At 41.7% G+C, this 17,500-nt stretch overlaps 2 protein-coding genes across 2 annotated transcripts in view; both read left to right on the top strand.

The window, feature by feature from the left end:
* LOC143017808 (uncharacterized) overlaps positions 1–6,114 on the top strand; it is a 319,061-nt gene extending 312,947 nt beyond the window's left edge. The window contains exons 3-5 of the mRNA XM_076172702.1: positions 2,175–2,300; positions 3,655–3,885; positions 4,498–6,114. Of these exons, the coding sequence (XP_076028817.1) occupies positions 2,175–2,300; positions 3,655–3,885; positions 4,498–4,946 (806 nt within the window). The 3' untranslated portion in view covers positions 4,947–6,114. The remainder of the gene's footprint in view (positions 1–2,174; positions 2,301–3,654; positions 3,886–4,497) is intronic.
* Positions 6,115–15,039: 8,925 nt separating this feature from the next.
* LOC143017946 (uncharacterized) overlaps positions 15,040–17,500 on the top strand; it is a 7,635-nt gene continuing 5,174 nt past the window's right edge. The window contains exons 1-2 of the mRNA XM_076172984.1: positions 15,040–15,061; positions 16,317–16,458. Of these exons, the coding sequence (XP_076029099.1) occupies positions 15,040–15,061; positions 16,317–16,458 (164 nt within the window). The remainder of the gene's footprint in view (positions 15,062–16,316; positions 16,459–17,500) is intronic.

Raw genomic sequence — 17,500 nt, 5'->3', positions numbered from 1 at the left:
GGTAACCCTGGGATTCATAAGTTGGTAATTCTGACTGCAGAAATTGGGCAAACCCCAAGTTTCGTAAATTCTGAAACAACAAGGTCTGTATGCAAATAAATGAATCAATGAATGAATTAATGAATGAATGAAGGGATACATAGAGGAAAGAAAAAGTAAATGAATAAAAAAAAATGGATAAAATGAATGAAAATAGAAATGAACATTAAAATAATACTGAAAAATTAAATAAAAGATAAAAATATATATATAAAATGAATGATAATAATAATAAATAACAACAATAACAATAACAATAACAATAACAATAATAATAATAATAATAGTAATAATAATAATAATAATAATATTATTATTATTATCAATAACAATAATAATAATAATAATAAAGAACTAGAAAGAGGAGGAGAAAGAGGAGGAGAAGGAGGAGAACGAGGAGGAGAACGAGGAGAAAGAGGAGGAGAAGGAGGAGAAAGAGGAGGAGGGAAGGAGAGAAAGGGAGGTTTAAAAGAAACGCTTAAAAGAGAAACAGAAAACGGAGGAACAGAAATACACAACAAACAGTGGAGAGAGAGAGAGAGAGAGAAGAGGGACCTGGCATCGTGTACGTCGCCTAAGATGAGAATTGATAGAAATAAGATTCTCTCGTGGGTACGTGGATAAGTGGGGGGAAAGGGGAGGGGAGGGGGAAGGGGAGGGTGGGGAAAGGGGGAGGGGGGAAGGAGGGGGAAGAGGGAGGGAAGCGCACGCGCGTGCACGTGTTTTTCTACTGCATGTATATTGAATTTATTTTCATTTCACTCAGTCACTTACTCTCTCTCTCTCTCTTTTTCTCTCTTTCTCTTTCTACATTTTTTCTCTCTTGTTTTATTTCTCTCTCTCTCATTCTTTATTTTCTTCTCTTTTCATTCCACTCTTTCTTTCATTCCCTTCTTACTCTTTCTTTTCTATTTTCTATTTTTTGTTCGTTGTGTGTGTGTGTGTGTGTGTGTGTGTGTGTGTGTGTGTGTGTGTGTGTGTGTGTGTGTGTGTGTGTGTGTGTGTGTGTGTGTGTGTGTGTGTGTGTTTGCGTACCTGTGTATGTGCGTACATAATTGCTTGCGTATATGTGCGTGGATGTATATTTTGTTTGTATGTGTTATCATGACCACTCATGTACATAAAAGGTGTGCACAGTATGTGTATATCCATGTGTACATAAACTGTCTTTTGACTTACCATAGTACTTAATATAACTGTTTGCATATTTCAAATTCTTATTAACCGCATTTATACCCTTGTTATCTTTATGTATATCATAATTACCTTCCTCCCCTTCTTCTGTCCCTTCCTCCCATCATCTTTCACTTTCCCCTCTCTATGATGTTCACCCCCTCTGGACGAGCCCCTCAGCAACTAACCCCAAACTTCTTTCTCCCCGTCTTACATCCATTTTCCAGTGACATCTTCACTTCCAGAGACATTCGTAGACGTTGCTGGAAACTAACCAGAAGCTTTATTTTCCCTCACCTTACATTCACCTTCCAGCGAGAACTTCTTCACTTCCAGAGGCCTTTGTAGACGCTGCTGGAAACTAACCAGAAGCTTTATTTTCCCTCACCTTACATTCACCTTCCAGCGACAACTTCTTCACTTCCAGAGACCTTTATAGACGCTGCTGGAAACTAACCAGAAGCTTTATTTTCCCTCACCTTACATTCACCTTCCAGCGACAACTTCTTCACTTCCAGAGACCTTTGTAGACGCTGCTGGAAACTAACCAGAAGCTTTATTTCCCCCCAACTTACATTCACCTTCAAAGAAAACTTCTTCACTTCCAGATACCTTTGGGGACCTACAGGAGGCTGCTAGAAACTAGCCCATAACTTACTAGAAGCTTTCTTTTCTCCATCTTACATTCACGTTCCAGGATTGTCTTCATTTCCAGAGATCTTTTAGGACCTACAAGGCGCTGCTGGAAACTAACCAGAAACTTCCTTCTCACCGTCTTACGTCCACCTTCCAGTTACGTCTTCACTTCCAGAGATCTCCGGGAACCTACAAGACGATTCTGGAAACTAACCCGGAGTTTACTTCACCCCGTCTTACATTCACCTTTCTGTGACAACCTCACTTCCAAAGACCTTAAGCCTCCTACCAGATGCTGGAAACTAACCAACAGTTTTCTTTTCCAGGATATCCAGGCTGGGGGTACCCCTTCCATTGCTCACCTTGGCTGGACGCTCCGCTGAGTACTCTGGGCTACCAGCTGGGTCTTTCTGCAAGCGTTCCATCGGCTAAAGATCTTCAGCTTCTTGGAGGTACTGCAGGCTCTTCTAAACTAAGAAAAACCATGACAATAATGATATATACGAAATAAGATGATATAAAACGAAATAGAATAGAATAGATTAAGATAAAATAGAATAAAATAAAAGCAAAATAGAATCAGATAAAATAAAACAAAATGAAACAAAATAAGATAAAATAAAATAAACAAATGAGGAGATAAATAAATAGATAAACAAATAGATTAATAAATAGATACATATATAGATAATTTGGACAGACTAGAGCTGTAGCTCTCAGCATGGGGTCCGTAGGACATCGGGAGATTAAACAAAAATTGGTTCACACATATTTCGATTTATTTATTTACTTATTGTGAATTTCTAATTTATTCTTGCTTATTACCTCAATGTCATCCACATGATTAAGAGAACTTAATGAGGAACAGACTAAAAATATATACTCCCACCCTCCGTTTTCTGTGGGAAGTTAACTTACCTAATCCCATTTTCTATTTATTCTTCTAAAAGAAAGCTACGAGTAGGAACAACACAAAAGATACTTTAATCAATCCATTATAACGTAATCCAAATTGATTTCAGTAGGCAACCATTTACCCTATAACAAGACAAAGAAATACAAAGTGGATATATCTATATAAAGAAGTAATCTAATAAATTAATATGGAAACCAATAAAACCCATGAAAGAATAAGTAAATGAAGTAATAAGAAAGCAGTTATTAAGAATTATGGATATTGACTGACCTATAGCTTTGGTTCATCCCTGGATAAGCAAGGAACACTGAGTTTTCAAAGGCTAATGTTTTCTTGAATTCTTCTTAAAAAAAATCTTAAGAACCAAAGATGATGGAAAAATATAAAGGTACACACACACACACATACACACACACACACACACACACATACACACACACTTTAAAAACTACATACGAATATATGCGTGCATATCATACTCATACAGAACAGATAAATGTAATCACAGGTGTATTAAAAGGATTTTTGGCTCCCTCTATCGGCGTTTCTTTAATTCTTTATTTCATTTTGTTTCGATTGTCTAAATTTTAATTTTCTAAATCATTCATATTATTTATGTTTATACTCTAATTTCTATTTTGCTGTTTTTTTTATTTATATTATTTTGTTCAATTTTATTTACTTATTTTTCTATTATTAGCCTTTTTGGTTTATTTATTTGTATATTTATTTACTGATTTACTTATTCATTTATCTACTTATTTATCTAATTAATTTATTTTCAGTTCTTTTCTTTTACTTTTAGTAAATTAATGAATTGTTACTTTGTAGTTATCATTTACGGATGTATCTCTATCACCTTATCTCTATCAAATCCTCCCTGTCTTCAGCAAACAACGGCAGCTGGATCGACGCCCTCAGAAGCACACATGGACTCTTGGGGTCCAGCCTGGGCATGGGTGCCAGCCTGGGCATGAGCCTGGGGATGGGTGGCACTGTGCCACTGGCAGCCTCCTCAAGCCCCTCCCTCTTGCCCCTCTCGGCGCCCTCTCTTGGACACACAGCCTCGCTTCGAAACGGTTCCCTCTTGGACGATCTCAGAAACTCATCTCATTTGGCAGGTGAGTCTTCTTCTTCTTCTTCTTCTTCAAGAGGTCTTCAAGGTAAAGGTGAGGAGTCTACGCCAGGGGGCGTTGAGTAACTGAGGACAGAATCCATCACTTTTGCTCTATTATGCGTTTTAGAGAATGTAACAAATAGTCACTGCTGGGGATCAGAGAGGAGTGCGGGATTCGAACCCACAACTAAGTCAATGTGGGACCAAGACGCTTCCAGTTACGCCACCAGTGCAATAAGAAGTCATAATTTCAAAGAATTTGATAGCCCTGACTAACGTTTTCCTTAGTTAGAAACTTGAATTTTATCTATATACTTAGAAAGTTTCTAATATCAGAAAGAAGAATTCTAACTGATTTTCTATTTAAGCCCATAGACTTACTGAGTTGTTCATTAAATTTGTTGATACTTTTTGTAAGTATGGCGAATGAAGCTAGTAAAAATTTACTTTCCACTAGTAGAAAGCGATTGGCATGGCTGTCGAAAGGTTTCTAGTCCTTTGTTTGAATTTAAAAAAAATTATCTTCATTCTAACTACCACCACCATGAATTATATTTTTTATGAATTATACTTTCCTTAGCAAACCACTAACGATCTGTTTTTGTTGACATTCCAGGCAATATGCACAGAGACCGTTGCCGGACCTGTCGTGGGTGTCAAGTGGGAGGCCTCTGCACCTCCCACTCCTCCTCCACCACCTCCTCCGTCACCACCACCACCTCCTCCTCTTCCTCCTCTTCCTCCTCCTCCTCCTCGCTTTCCTCCAGCACCCAGTCTTCAATAGTCACATCAACCCTCCAGCTTCTGCCAAGGACCTTAGCCTTTTCTTCACCCACTAAACCCCACATTTTAGGACTTTCCTCTCCTCACAGCGCCTTCACAAAGCCCCAGAAGCACGACACATCACCCGCGCCCACATCTCCACCTTCAACGTCACCAGAACATCGGAACTCGACCTCCACACCCTCGAAGACGTCCTCCTTCGCCTCAAAGGAGTCCAGCTTCCAGCCAGTCAAACCCTCAACAGGGCGAAGTCCAGAGACTAAGGTCTGGCGGCCGTACTGACGTCATGTCGCTTAAAAGAAAAACAAAACCGCTGCTGCCACATCTACATCAACTGACCGCCGTTGCCACATCTTCACTTCTTTCAGCAACTGCATCATGATATCTAATGTCCTTACTTGAATAACTGCTAGTCTTTTTAATCTTAGTTAATTATTACAATGTATATTATATTTTTCTTCTTCACCCTTGGCGATTGTGAGTATTGTGAATAAGCTCTGGTTATTCCCCTCTTTTCTGTTTATTGTGAGGGCAGTACCTGTGGACAGCTGCCATTTTTTCTTTTTATTTCTTTCTTTTTTTGATTTTGGTAAGAGCAATCCAGAGTACAAAGATGCAAGAAATGCCTGCAACACAAAGTATAATGTCACAAGAAAGTCAATTGTTGATAATCAAGAAATGCAGTTCTTGTATTTTTGCAAATAAAGAGAAAGAAAATAAAACAATAAGATAGGCATACAGAGAGAGAAAGAGAAAGAGAGAGAGAGAGAGAACAAGAGAGAGAGAGAGAGAAAGAGAGAGGGAGAGAGAGACACACATAATTAGAAAAACAAAATAGTAGGTAGACACACAGGGGAGCAGAAATAATAGATAGTCAAATGAAGAAATGACAGAAATACAGACAAACAAACGAACACACACACACACACACACACACACACACACACACACACACACACATACACATACACATAAACACACACAGTGAGAAAAAAGAGAGAAAGGGGGAGAAAGAGAGATAGAGAGAGAGTGATAGATAAGTAGAGAGAGAGAAAGAGACAGAGAGAGAGAGAGAGAGAGAGAGAGAGAGAGAGAGAAAGAGAGACAGACAGACAGACAGACAGACAGACAGAGAGAGAGAGAGAAAGGAGGGGAGACGGAGAGAAATACAGACAGATAAAAAGAGAACGAAATAAAGAAAAAGGAAAAATAGAGAGAAAAAGAAAAAGAGTATTGTTAAAGAAAAAAGGAAAAAGATTTAACGTAGGCTACCCCCATACTTGCAATTTAGATTTTCTACACTCTTTCTTGTGATTATTTAATGGGAAGAAATATTGTGCCATATTCTTATTTCTTTGCCATGGTTTTAGTATACGAACGCGTGTGAAAAAAAAAAGAAATTGTTTGAAAAATTACACCATGGAACGATTTTTAATAAAATGCCTTTTTTCATGTGTTTTTTATTTCCTCCTTTTTTAGCGCGCGGTGGAATTATGTATGACCGTGTAAGTATACACGTATGTACGCATGGAGACGTACACACGTGTACGTTTGCACACATGTGCACTTATGAGCACATACTACTTGTAACTAACTCCTACTACCGCAAGGCGATTTCATTTATAAAGAGTTAATAATTAATCCCTAAAACTTAATTAAGTGGTTTAAGCGTTTACCGGAGTAAGGTTATTAATATAGGCCTAACGGTTTTGTCCCTTCTCTACCCTCCCTCTCTCCCTCCCTCCCCTTCCCTCGATCACTCGATCCCTCACGCCTGGACCCAGACACGAGAGTAAACAGCCTCAGAAACCGAAGATTTTTTAAAGTCCTCATTTACGTGAGACCCGGAGGTCTTCTGGTCTCTGGAAGCTTTCGGAAGAGTCTGCGGTCTCAGGGTCCAAGATTACTGGGTCGATGCAGAAGGGCTACGGAGATGCAGAGGGGGGACTTCGAGAGGTGGCAGCCGCTGGAAGGTGGGAGGTGGGAGGCTGGAGATTGGAGATGGGGGTAGGAGGTGGGAAGGAAAGGTGTCGGATAGGTGGGAGATGGGAGGTGGGAGGTAGGAGATGGGAGGTGGTGGGTGGGAGATTGGAGGTGAGAGATGGAGGGGTGGGAAGGAGATGAGAGATGGAGCTGGAGATGAGAGTTGGAGATGGAGATGAGAGGTGGACGGTGGGAGGTGGAAAAATGGGAGATGGGAGGTAAGGGGTGGGAAGTGAGAGGTGGGAAGTAGGAGGTGGGAGGTGTGAAGTGGAAAGTAAGAAGTGGAAAGTGGGAAGTGGAAGGAGGGAGATGGGAATTCGGAGGTTAGAGGTGAGAGGTAGGAGGTGGGAGATGGTAGGTAAGAGGGAGGGGTGTCGTGTAGGAGGTGGGAGTTGGAGTGTGGAAGTGGGAGGTGGGAGGTTGGAAGAAGGAGATTGGAGGTGGGTAGTGGGAGGTGGAAAGTGAGAAGTGGGAGACTGGACAAGAGGAGGAAAGACGTGGAAAGAAAAAAAATAGGATTTGGTGGGAGTGAGGTGGTAAACATGAGTGCATGAGAGGTGGGAGGATTGGAATGGGAGGAAAGAGGAGTTAGGGGGAAAGAGAGAGGTAGGAGGTAGGAGATGGGAGTTGAAGAAATGGGAGTTGAGACTAGGAGGTGGAAGTTGAGAGTGGGAGGTAGAAGCTGAGAGTGGGATGTGGGAGTTGAGAGGTGGGAGTAGAAGTATTTTGGAAAGGTACTTATACCTATGCTGAAGTTGATTTTGCTTAGGTTGATTTTGCTTCTTATTTATCATCAAAATGCATTTTCTTAATTACTACGACAGGCAGCTTTATTCAGCAGCAAAGATTCAAGCGGAAATTTAAAAAACTTGTCCCAAGGATTTGACAATGAAAGAGACACTTAACGATATTTGGTCTTGAAAATAATGGGAGACAATATTCACAGTTAATATTCACAGTCAATATTCACAGTCAATATTCACAGTCAATATTCACAGTCTATGTCAAAACATATGAGGATATTATTGATATGTTTATAGAAAATTATCAAAACATGAAAAACAGAAAATGAAATATTAAAAAAAAAATTCTCAACTTACATAATCGAAAGAGATAATTTATCTCAAATCATAAGTAAATTAGATAAACAATTCTATGAATATTCTATCTCAAAGCATAGGGGAACGAGATGTCTCAAAACATACAATAGTCGTCTTATCTCAAAGTACACAACAATACAGTAGTACATGTTGTACGCAGCGTATCTCAAAACACGAGAGTGAGTGAGAGAAAACATATACGAGAATTGTTGCTGCTGAGAGGAGAGAAAAAGAACGAGGAGGAAGTACAGTAGATAAAATGGCGGGAGGACTAAAGAAGCAAAACAAAAGCAATAGAGAAATGTGAAGCAAAGTGAAGAGAAGAAATGTCATTTGAACTTGAGAGAGAGGAAAAGAGAGAGAGAGAGAGAGAGAGAGAGAGAGAGAGAGAGAGGGGGGGAGAGAGAGAGAGAGAGAGAGAGAGAGAAAGAGAGAGAGAGAGAGAGAGAGAGAGAGAGAAAGAGAGGGAGAGAGAGAGGAGAGAGAGGGAGAGAGGGAGAGAGAGAGAGAGAAAGAGAGAGAGGGAGAGGGAGGGAGAGAGAGAGGGGGGGGAGGCGAGAGAGGGAGAGGGAGGAGAGAGAGAGGGAGAGGGAGAGAGAGAGAGAGAGAGAGAGAGAGAGAGAAGAGGAAAGAGAAGAGAGAGAGAGAGAGAGAGAGAGAGAGAGAGAGAGAGAGAGAGAGAGAGAGAGAGAGAGAGAGAGAGAGAGGACGAGAGTAGAGGGAGGAAGAGAGAGAGAGAAAGAGAGAGAGAGAGAGATGAGAGAGAGAGAGAGAGAGAGGGAGAGGAGAAAGAGAGAGAGAAAGAGAGAGGAGTGAGAGAGGAGAGAGAGGGAGAGGGAGAGGGGGAGAGAGAAGGAGTGAGAGAGGAGAGAAAGAGGAGTGAGAGAGAGAGAGAGAGGGAGAGGGAGAGGGAGGGAGGGAGGGAGAGAGAGAGAGAGAGAGAGAGAGAGAGAGAGAGAGAGAGAGAGAGAGAGAGAGAGAGAGAGAGAGAGAGAGAGAGAGAGAGAGAGAGAGAGAGGAGAGAAGGGGCACATGAGAGCAAGGAAGTTGAGAAAATGAAAGAGACGAAGAATGAAAATAACAAAGAAAAGGAAGCGGAGGAAGGAACTGACAGAGAACTATGAGAACTATGAGAAAGAAGAGGAGGAGAAGGAGGAAGTAGAGAAGAAAGAGGAGAAGAAGGAGAGGGAGAAAGGGGGAGGGGAGAGAAATGGAGGAGGAAGAGGAGGAAGATATAGAGGAGGAAAAAGTGAAGGAGGAGGAGGGGTAGTCGGAGGAGGAGGGGGAGGAATATAACGTGGAAAAGGAAAAAGAAAATGAAGAAGAGGAGGAAGAGGAGGAAGAGAAAGATGAGAGTGGATAGGGGAGGGAGGGTAGAATATGAAGGAGGGGGAGAAGAATAAGGAAGAGGGGGAAGTCGAGGTGAAGGTTGATAAAAAATAGAAAGATAGTAGGAGTGGAGAGAGAGAGAGAGAGAGAGAGAAGAGAGGGAGAGGGAGAGAGGAGAGGGAGAGGGAGAGGGAGAGGGAGGGGAGGGGGAGAGGGAGAGGGAGAGGAAAAGGAGAGGAAAGGGAGAGGGAGAGGGAGAGGGAGAGGACAAGGGAGAGGGAGAAGGAGAGGGAGAAGGAGAGGGAGAGGGAGATGGGAGAGGGAGAGAGAGAGAGAGAGAGAGAGAGGGAGAGAGGAAAGAGAGAGAGGAGAGAGGAGAGAGAGAGAGAGAGAGAGAGAGAGAGAGAGAAAGAGAGAGAGGAGAATAACGAAACAATAGATGTTAACCTGGAAAGCTTTGCAGAAGAACAAAGAATAAAACAGGAACATAGATAAAGAATATCTAGAACTACAAAGAGTTGCTGATATGTCTAAGAGCTACAAACAATTTCAGATTTCCACAAAGTCACTAAGAGGAGTAGAAAGTTACAAAGAGAGATACACAAGATTGCAAAGAATTATTGATCAATGACAAAGAGTTGGACGTCTGACAAAGGCTTAGGAAGAGATATTTGGTAACACATGTGAAGAATCATGTAGAGTTACAAAGAGTCACAAAGAGCATGAGAACAAGAGGATCTGAACGAACTTACAAAGAGTATATGACCTTGATTACATTGAATCCCACATGACTTGCAAAGTGATTATATCTAAGAGATGAGGTAAAGAGGGGATTGGAAGGGAAGGGAAGGAAAGGGGAAGGGGGACGGAAGGGAAGGAAGGGAGGAAGGGAGGGGGACGAAAGGGAGAGGAGAGGTAAAAGGGAGGAGAGAGGACATGGGAGGGAAGGAGGAATGTGAGAAAGGCAAGGAGAAGGGAAAAGAAGAACTGGGAGGAGACGGGAAGAGAGGGAGGAGAGAGGGAAGATTAGGGTGGAGGTAAGGTATTCGGGTAGGGGAGGGAAGGGAAAGGGAGGGGAGGAGAGGGAGGTAAAGGGAGGGGAGGAGAGGGAGGTAAAGGGAGGGGAGGGGAGGGGAAGGCGCAAGTGTGAGGCCTGTTTAGATTACGTGGATTAAACTTGTTTGGACAAGAGGGAATGTGAGGGGAAGGTGAGGGGAAGGGAAGGGGAGGACAAAGGAAGGAAAATACAGGAGGGCAAAGGGGAGAAGGTAAATGGGGATAGAGGAAGGGAAAACAGGGGAGGTGGAAATTAGAGAAAAGAAAGAAGAAGGTAAATCGGTGGGAAAGGGAAGGGGAGAGGAGGGAAAGAAAAGGAAAGGGAAGGGGAGGGAAAGGGGAGGGAATCTGAATAGTGGTCCGTCGGTGATCGACGACGACAGTGCTCCGGTAAAGTGTAAGGAGGTGAGTGATGCTGGGTATCGATGCTGAGTTCTTTGGCGCAGATGCCAATGGGTAACGATATACGGGGGGGGGGAAGGGGTGGTTAGACTAAGGATATTTACTTAGGGGAGAAAGTTTGACCCCTCTGCTGAATAAAAACGCGTGGAGTTCACCAGAATAGACTATAGCAAGTCCACCACAAGGTTAAGAGTTAGGCGTAAGATGAACGAGACTATCTGGGATTATTCATTAATAAACAAAATCGAAAAATATTAAAAACCATCTGAGTAAAAGGATTCACAGATATGGAATAAGGACGGAAGTGGGAGGAGGGAGAAGAAGAAAGAGAGGAGAAAGTAGGAGGAGAGTAGGTAAGAGAAGGAGGGAGAAGAGGAAAGAGAGGAGGGAGAGGAGGAAAGAGAGGAGGAAGTAGGAGGAGAGAGAGTGGGTAAGGGGAGAAGGGAGAAGAGGAAAGAGAGGAGGAAATAGGAGGAAAGAGAGGAGGGAGAAGAGGAAAGATAGGAGGAAGTAGGAAGAGAGAGAGAGTAGGTAAGGGGAGGAGGGAGAAGAGGAAAGAGAGGAGGGAGAGGGGGAAAGAGAGGAGGAAGTAGGAGACAGAGTAGGTAAAGTGAGGAGGGAGAAGAGGATAGAGAGGAAGGAGAGGAGGAAAGAGAGGAGGGAGAAGAGGAAAGACAGTAGGGAGAAGAGGAAAGAGAGGAGGGAGAGGAGGAAAGAGAGGAGGAAGTAGGAGGAGACAGAGTAGGTAAAGGGAGGAGGGAGAAGAGGAAAGAGAGGAAGGAGAGGAGGAAAGAGAGGAGGGAGAAGAGGGTGCTCCAGGAGTAGGAAGAGAAAAAGAAGGAAAAGGAGCTGTGAAGAGGAGGTGAGGAAAGGAAGGAAGAGGAAGGAGGAGGAGGAGGAGCAAGATGGAGGAGGAGGAGCAAGATGGAGGAGGAGGAGGAGTGAGGAGAATTAAGAAGGAGTGGCAAAGAGGAGTAGAAGGAGAAAAAAGGAGGAGGGATGAGGAGGAGTAGGAGGGAGGAGGAGGAAGGGTGAGGAGGAGGAAGAGAAGTGAGGAGGGAGAGAAGGAGGAGGAAGGGTGAGTAGTGGGGGAGGTGCGACGAGAAGGAAAAGGAAGAGAGGGTGGGGTGTAAAGAAAGGAGGAGGAGAAGGAGAGAGTAGGAGAGGAGGAGCAGAAGAGGATGAGAGAGGAGGAGGAACGAGGAGGAGGTGGATGAATGAAAAGGAAGAAGAGGAGGAGGAGAAAGAGGAGGGGAGAGAGGAGGTGGGGTTCCAGCAGCCCACGGTAGGGGATGCACTTCCACTGGAAGAGAGCAGAGGAGAGGAAAGGGAAGAAAAATAAAAGAGGAAAAGAGCCAAAGAGAAGATGCAAAGAGCGGGAGAGAAGGATGGAGATGAGAAGAGGCGAAGAGGAAAGGAGAGAAAGAGAGGTGGAGAGGGGGAGAAGAGGAGAGGAAGAGAAGAGGAGAGGAGAGAAAGAGAGGAGGAGAGGGGGAGAATAAGAGAGGAGAGGAGGAGAGAGGAGGAGAGGGAAGAGGAGGAGAGGAGAAGAGGAGGAGAGAGAGAGAGAGAGAGAGAGAGAGAGAGAGAGAGAGAGAGAGAAGAGAGGAGGAAAGGAGGAGAGGAGTAGAGAGAGAGGAGGAAAGGAGGAGAGGAGGAGAGGAGGAGAGGAGGAGAGGAAGAGAATGGAAGAGGTAAAGAGAAAAAGGTCTGAAAGACAGAGGCAGAAATTGCGAGGAAGAAGATTGGAAAGACCCCGAGAGCAAACAGGGAGGGAAGAAGCGGAAGGGCAGAGGAGGAGGAGGAGGAGGAGGAGGAGAAGGAGGAGGAGGAGAGGAAAAAAGAGGAGGAGGAGAGAAAAGAGGAGAAGTAGGAGAAAGAGGAGGAGGAGGGAGAGGGGAAAGAGGAGTGGAGGAAAGAGGAGGAGAAGGAGGAGAAAGAGGAGTAGGGGCAAAAAGAGAAGGAGGAGGGGAAAGAGGAAGAGGAGGGGAAAGAAGAGGAGGAGAGGAGTCAGGGAAAGAAAAATAGTGAGGGAGAGCGGATAAGTAGGGGAAGGAGGAGGAAGAGTGGGGGGAAAGAGGAGGAGGAGGAGGGGAAGAGGAGGAGTAGGGAAAAGAGGAGGAAACGGAGAAGGAAAGGGAGGGGAAAGAGTAGGGATAGGGGAAAGAGGAGAGAACCGGTGAAGGAGAAGAAAGAAAAAAAGAGAAGGAATATGAGCAGAAGAAGAAAGAGGAGGACGATTACGAGAAGAAAAAGATAGGGAGGAGGAAGAAAATTATGAGAAGGAGGAGGAAGAATATAAGAAATGGAGAGTAAGAAGGAGAATTAGGATGAGTAGGCGGAGAAGAAAGAGGAGGACAAGGAGGAGGAGGAGGAGAAAGAGGAGGACAAGGAGGAGGAGGAGGAGGGAAAGGAGGTGAAAAAGAGAGGTGGAGAATGAAGAGGAAAAGGAGGAGAAGGAAGATAAGGAGGAGGAGGAGGAGGAGGAGGCGGAGGAGGAGGAAGTGGAAGTGAAAGGAAAGAAAGAGAAGATGAAAAAGGAAATGAAACTAGAGGAGATGAAGCAGAAACAATAATTGAAGAGACAAAAGAAAATGAAGATAAAAAAGATAGAAATTAAGGAAGAAGGATAAGAGAGAGAACAAATGAGAGAGGAGTAAGAGAAAGTAGATGATTAAAAGAAAAGAAAAAGAGAGACGGAGAGAAGAAGAAGAGAGGAAAAGGAGAAAGAAAAGGTTGAGAAGGAAAGGTAATGGAGACAAAAATGACGGAGGAGGAAATGAAAGAAGAAATGAAGAATGAGAAGTAGAGAAATAACGTAAGAAGTAAATGAGGAGAAGAGGAAAAAGAGAAGAAAGAGGAAGAGGAAGAAAAAGGAGGAGAAGAAGAGAGAAGATGGAGGAAGAGGAGGAAAAGATGAAGAGAAGAAGATGAAAAGAGGAAAGGAGAGGAGACGAAAAGAAGTAGGAGGAGAAGGAAGAGGGAAAAAAGAAGAAGATAAGAAGAGGAAAATGAGAAGTAAGAGGAGGAGAAAGAAGGAAAGGAGAAGGAGGAGAACAAAGAGAAGGTAGAAGAGGAAGAAAATATAGAAGTAGAGAAAAGAGGAAAAGGAGAAAGAAGAGGAAGAGGAAGAAAAGGAGAAAGAGGAGAAGAAAGAGAAAGAGGAGGAGAAGGAAAATAGAAGAGGAGAAGAAGAAAAAGATAAGGGAGACGAGGAAGAAAAAGAGGAGAAGGAAAATAGAAGAGGAGAAGAAGAAAAGGAGAAGGGAGACGAGGAAGAAAAATAGGAGGAGAAGAAAGAAATGGTTGAAGAGGAGGAATATAGAAGAGAAGGAGAAGGAAAAGGAGAAGGAAGAGGAAGAAAAAGTAAATGAGAAGGAGGAGAAGAATGAGACGGTGGAGGAGGAGGAAAATGGAAAAAAGATAAAAAATAAAACAAGAAGAAATGAGAAAGAAGGAAGAGGTTTGGAAGGAGTAGAATGATGAGAATAAAAAAAAATAAAAGGTGAGAACAATGGAGGAAGAGGAATAGAATGAGAAAGAGGGAGGAGAAGAAACTGTTAGAAGTAGAAGTAAATGAGAAGAAGAAAGAGAAGGAAGTGTTAGAAGTAGAAGTAAAGAAGGAAGAAGTGAAAAGGAGGCGAAGTAAAAGGAGAAGGAGAAGGAGAAGAAGGAGAAGGACAAGGAGGAGAAGGAGAATAATGAGAATAGTGAGAATAAGGAAACTTATGAGAAGGAGGAGAAGGAGGTGGATGAGAAGAAGGAGGAGAAGGAAGACAAGGAAGAGAAATTAATAAGGAAGAGGAGTAGACAAAATAGAGGTAAAAGGGGAAGTAGTGAAAAGTAGAAGGAGAAGAAGGAGGAGAAGGAGGTAGGGGAGAAGGAAGAGAAGGCGAAGAAGAGGAAATAGAGAAGGAGAAGACAATGAAGACGAGGATAGGAGTAAGAGGTGAAAAGAAAAAATGGGAGGAGGAGAATGAGGAGGAGGAGGAAAGGAGGAGAGTGGGTGGGGGAGAGTGAGAGGGGAGAAGAAAAGGAAATGACGATACAAGGAAATAAGATGACTATGAGGGAAAGAGGGGAAAAGGGTACTTGGACGAAGGAGGGTACAGATAAAGAGGGAGGAAACGAAGGGGGGAAAGAGGGATATGAGAGATGGTAAAGAAGAAGAACACACGATGGAGAAGGAGATGACGAATAGGAAGAAGTAGAGGACAAAGCTTAGTGACACGTAAGGAGAGAGAGAGAGAGAGAGAGGAAATGAGAGAGGGAAGAGAATGAGAGAGAGAGGAGAGGATGAGAGATGAGAGAACGGATTGTAGATGAGATCTGGATTGGGAGAGATGAGGAAGATTGAGAACAGAGAGAGAGAGAGAGGTATGTTACTGTGTCTTCCCTTGACCACCTTAGCCTACAGGATGGACTGAAAACTTCGATTAGAAAACAAAAGTTTTCGGAAAGGACGAGGAGACTTATATGAACGGGGATGTCTCCCTTTTTTCATAATGGAGCCCACACAAAATACAGGTAAGAATCAATTTTGATGAAGAAAACATCCACTCCTTATATATATCATAATTATATTATAGTTTATATATAATATATATATATATATATATATATATTATATATATATATATATATATGTTTGTAATCATTTGACATTTTTGGAAAATAGACTCATCCGCTGGGATTCGAACCCTTGCCGCCTAGGCTAAGGGATTCGAATCCCAGCGGATGAGTCTTATTTCAAAAAAAAAATGTTCAAATGATACAAAACACTTGTCGGATAAGAACTAGCCTGCATAATTGGATTTGATGAAATACATTTGACGTACCATGTTCTGTCCGTCCGAGTGCCCTGCGGCGGAACGAGCTGGGCCGAGTGGAAACCAAGTCGTTTCGTTTTTGTTAGGGTCGATGATAAGATGGTCGGGTAAGGCCCTTTGTCTTGTTAAGACGTAAGCCGCCTAGGCAAGGGTTCGACTCCCAGCGGATGAGGTCTATTTCCAAAATATAGATATATATATTATATATAATATATATTATATAATATTAGATACATATAGTATATACATATGTATATGTGTATATATATACATAAACATATATATATATACATATATATATATACATATATATATATATACATATATACATACATATAGTATTATGTGTATATTATATTACATTTACCTATATATATATATACATATATATATATACATATAGTATATATATACATAATATACATAACATATGTATATTATATATATATTTATGATATAGTTATATATATATAGAGAGAGACGAGAGAGAGGAGAGAGTCGACGAACGATCGAGTAGAGAGAGATGGACGAGAGAGAGTGAGATTGAATGTGAGAGAGAGAGAGAGAGACGAGAGAGAATAGAAAGGACCAAGATGAACGAAGAGAACTTAGGAATGAATTTACTCCCACGTTTCGACTAACTTGGTCTGTCTTCAGAGAGTTATCTACAAAAACTGTTTTTAACATGGGTTACAGTTATATATTACCACATTTAAGGGTATACTCGGGTCATCAAGATTACCAGCACCTGGGTGGTGACCATGGTTGTTCCATGTTTCAACCGTCACGTGGCGTTACAGCACGAAAACACTTCGCTTACCTTTGAATAAGCAAATAAATCCATCTCTTCCGTTGGGTGTCTTCACTGAGTTATTTATGTTATGCTAGCTTCGATTGTTTTTTCTTGCTGTCTTCTCGAAACCCCTTTGGAAACAACTTTAGTCTCCTTCCAGTGGAGACAAGGAGAGTTTTGAAGTCTTGTGTAGCTCTTAAGGTCATTTTTGGAGGTTCAGGACTCCGCCCGTTGACTCTCCGAAATACAAAGCTGGAACATCCTTTTACACGGGATTTGATAGATGGCAACTTAACTCAATTGTTAGTTAACTTTTTCTAGGAAAATTTCTCGGTGCGGGGGGGGGGTGCCGTAAAATGGATGGATTTGATAAAAATGAGACTACGTCTGCTATAGCTAAGGAGAGGGTGCTCTGAGGACTCGTAGTAGGAGTTCTTTTGTAGCATCGTTCATGGCCTCAGTTGCTAGCGTCTTGGCTTCATGATTATGTACGCCACATGGTCAGAGTTTGAATGCCCTGGCAGAACTAAAAATTTCATTATATACATAATTGTGTATACACACACACACCACACACATATCATATATACGTCTATATATATATATATATATATATATATATACATATATATATGTATATACATATACATATTATTGATACATTATAACATATATATACATATACTTGTACATATATGTATACATATCATATATATGCATATTTATACAATATTACATATATGTATAGTATACATATATGATACATATACATATATATACCATATACTTATATGTATACATATACATATAGGTATACATATTTATTCATATACATATATATGACATTTAGTACATATATGTATACATATATTATTTACATGTTATATATACATATATATACATATAATTATATAAATATACATATACATATATATATATACATACATACATATATATGATACCATATACATATATATATACATATATATATATATATCTATTATATTATATATATATATATATTATATATATATATATATATACCCGGATTATATCAAAGGTTGTTTTCCATTAATAGGGTGGTGGCTATCTAAGTCACAGCACAAACCCAAGCCATACCTTTTTAAATCTCCTTCAACACTTTTCCCATTTCAACACCTCGGGACATGTTAGCGTAATTCCTGGTCCCCGTAACACCGGGGACTTTAAAACTCGTCATTCCCTAAAGCCTATTCACTCATATCTTTCATCCTTCACACGCGTCCATGTGCTCACAGACTGTACAGCAAAGACAAGGAACACAAGTGACTTGAAGATTTTGGATTCCCAGTCCTTTCGTACAAA

The sequence above is a fragment of the Oratosquilla oratoria genome, chromosome 33 (assembly GCF_046742065.1).
Source record: "Oratosquilla oratoria isolate Oo_2021 chromosome 33, ASM4674206v1, whole genome shotgun sequence".
NCBI lineage: Eukaryota > Metazoa > Arthropoda > Malacostraca > Stomatopoda > Squillidae > Oratosquilla > Oratosquilla oratoria.
Note: the sequence above shows the minus strand (reverse complement) of the source record. Positions and strands in the feature narration are given on the sequence as shown.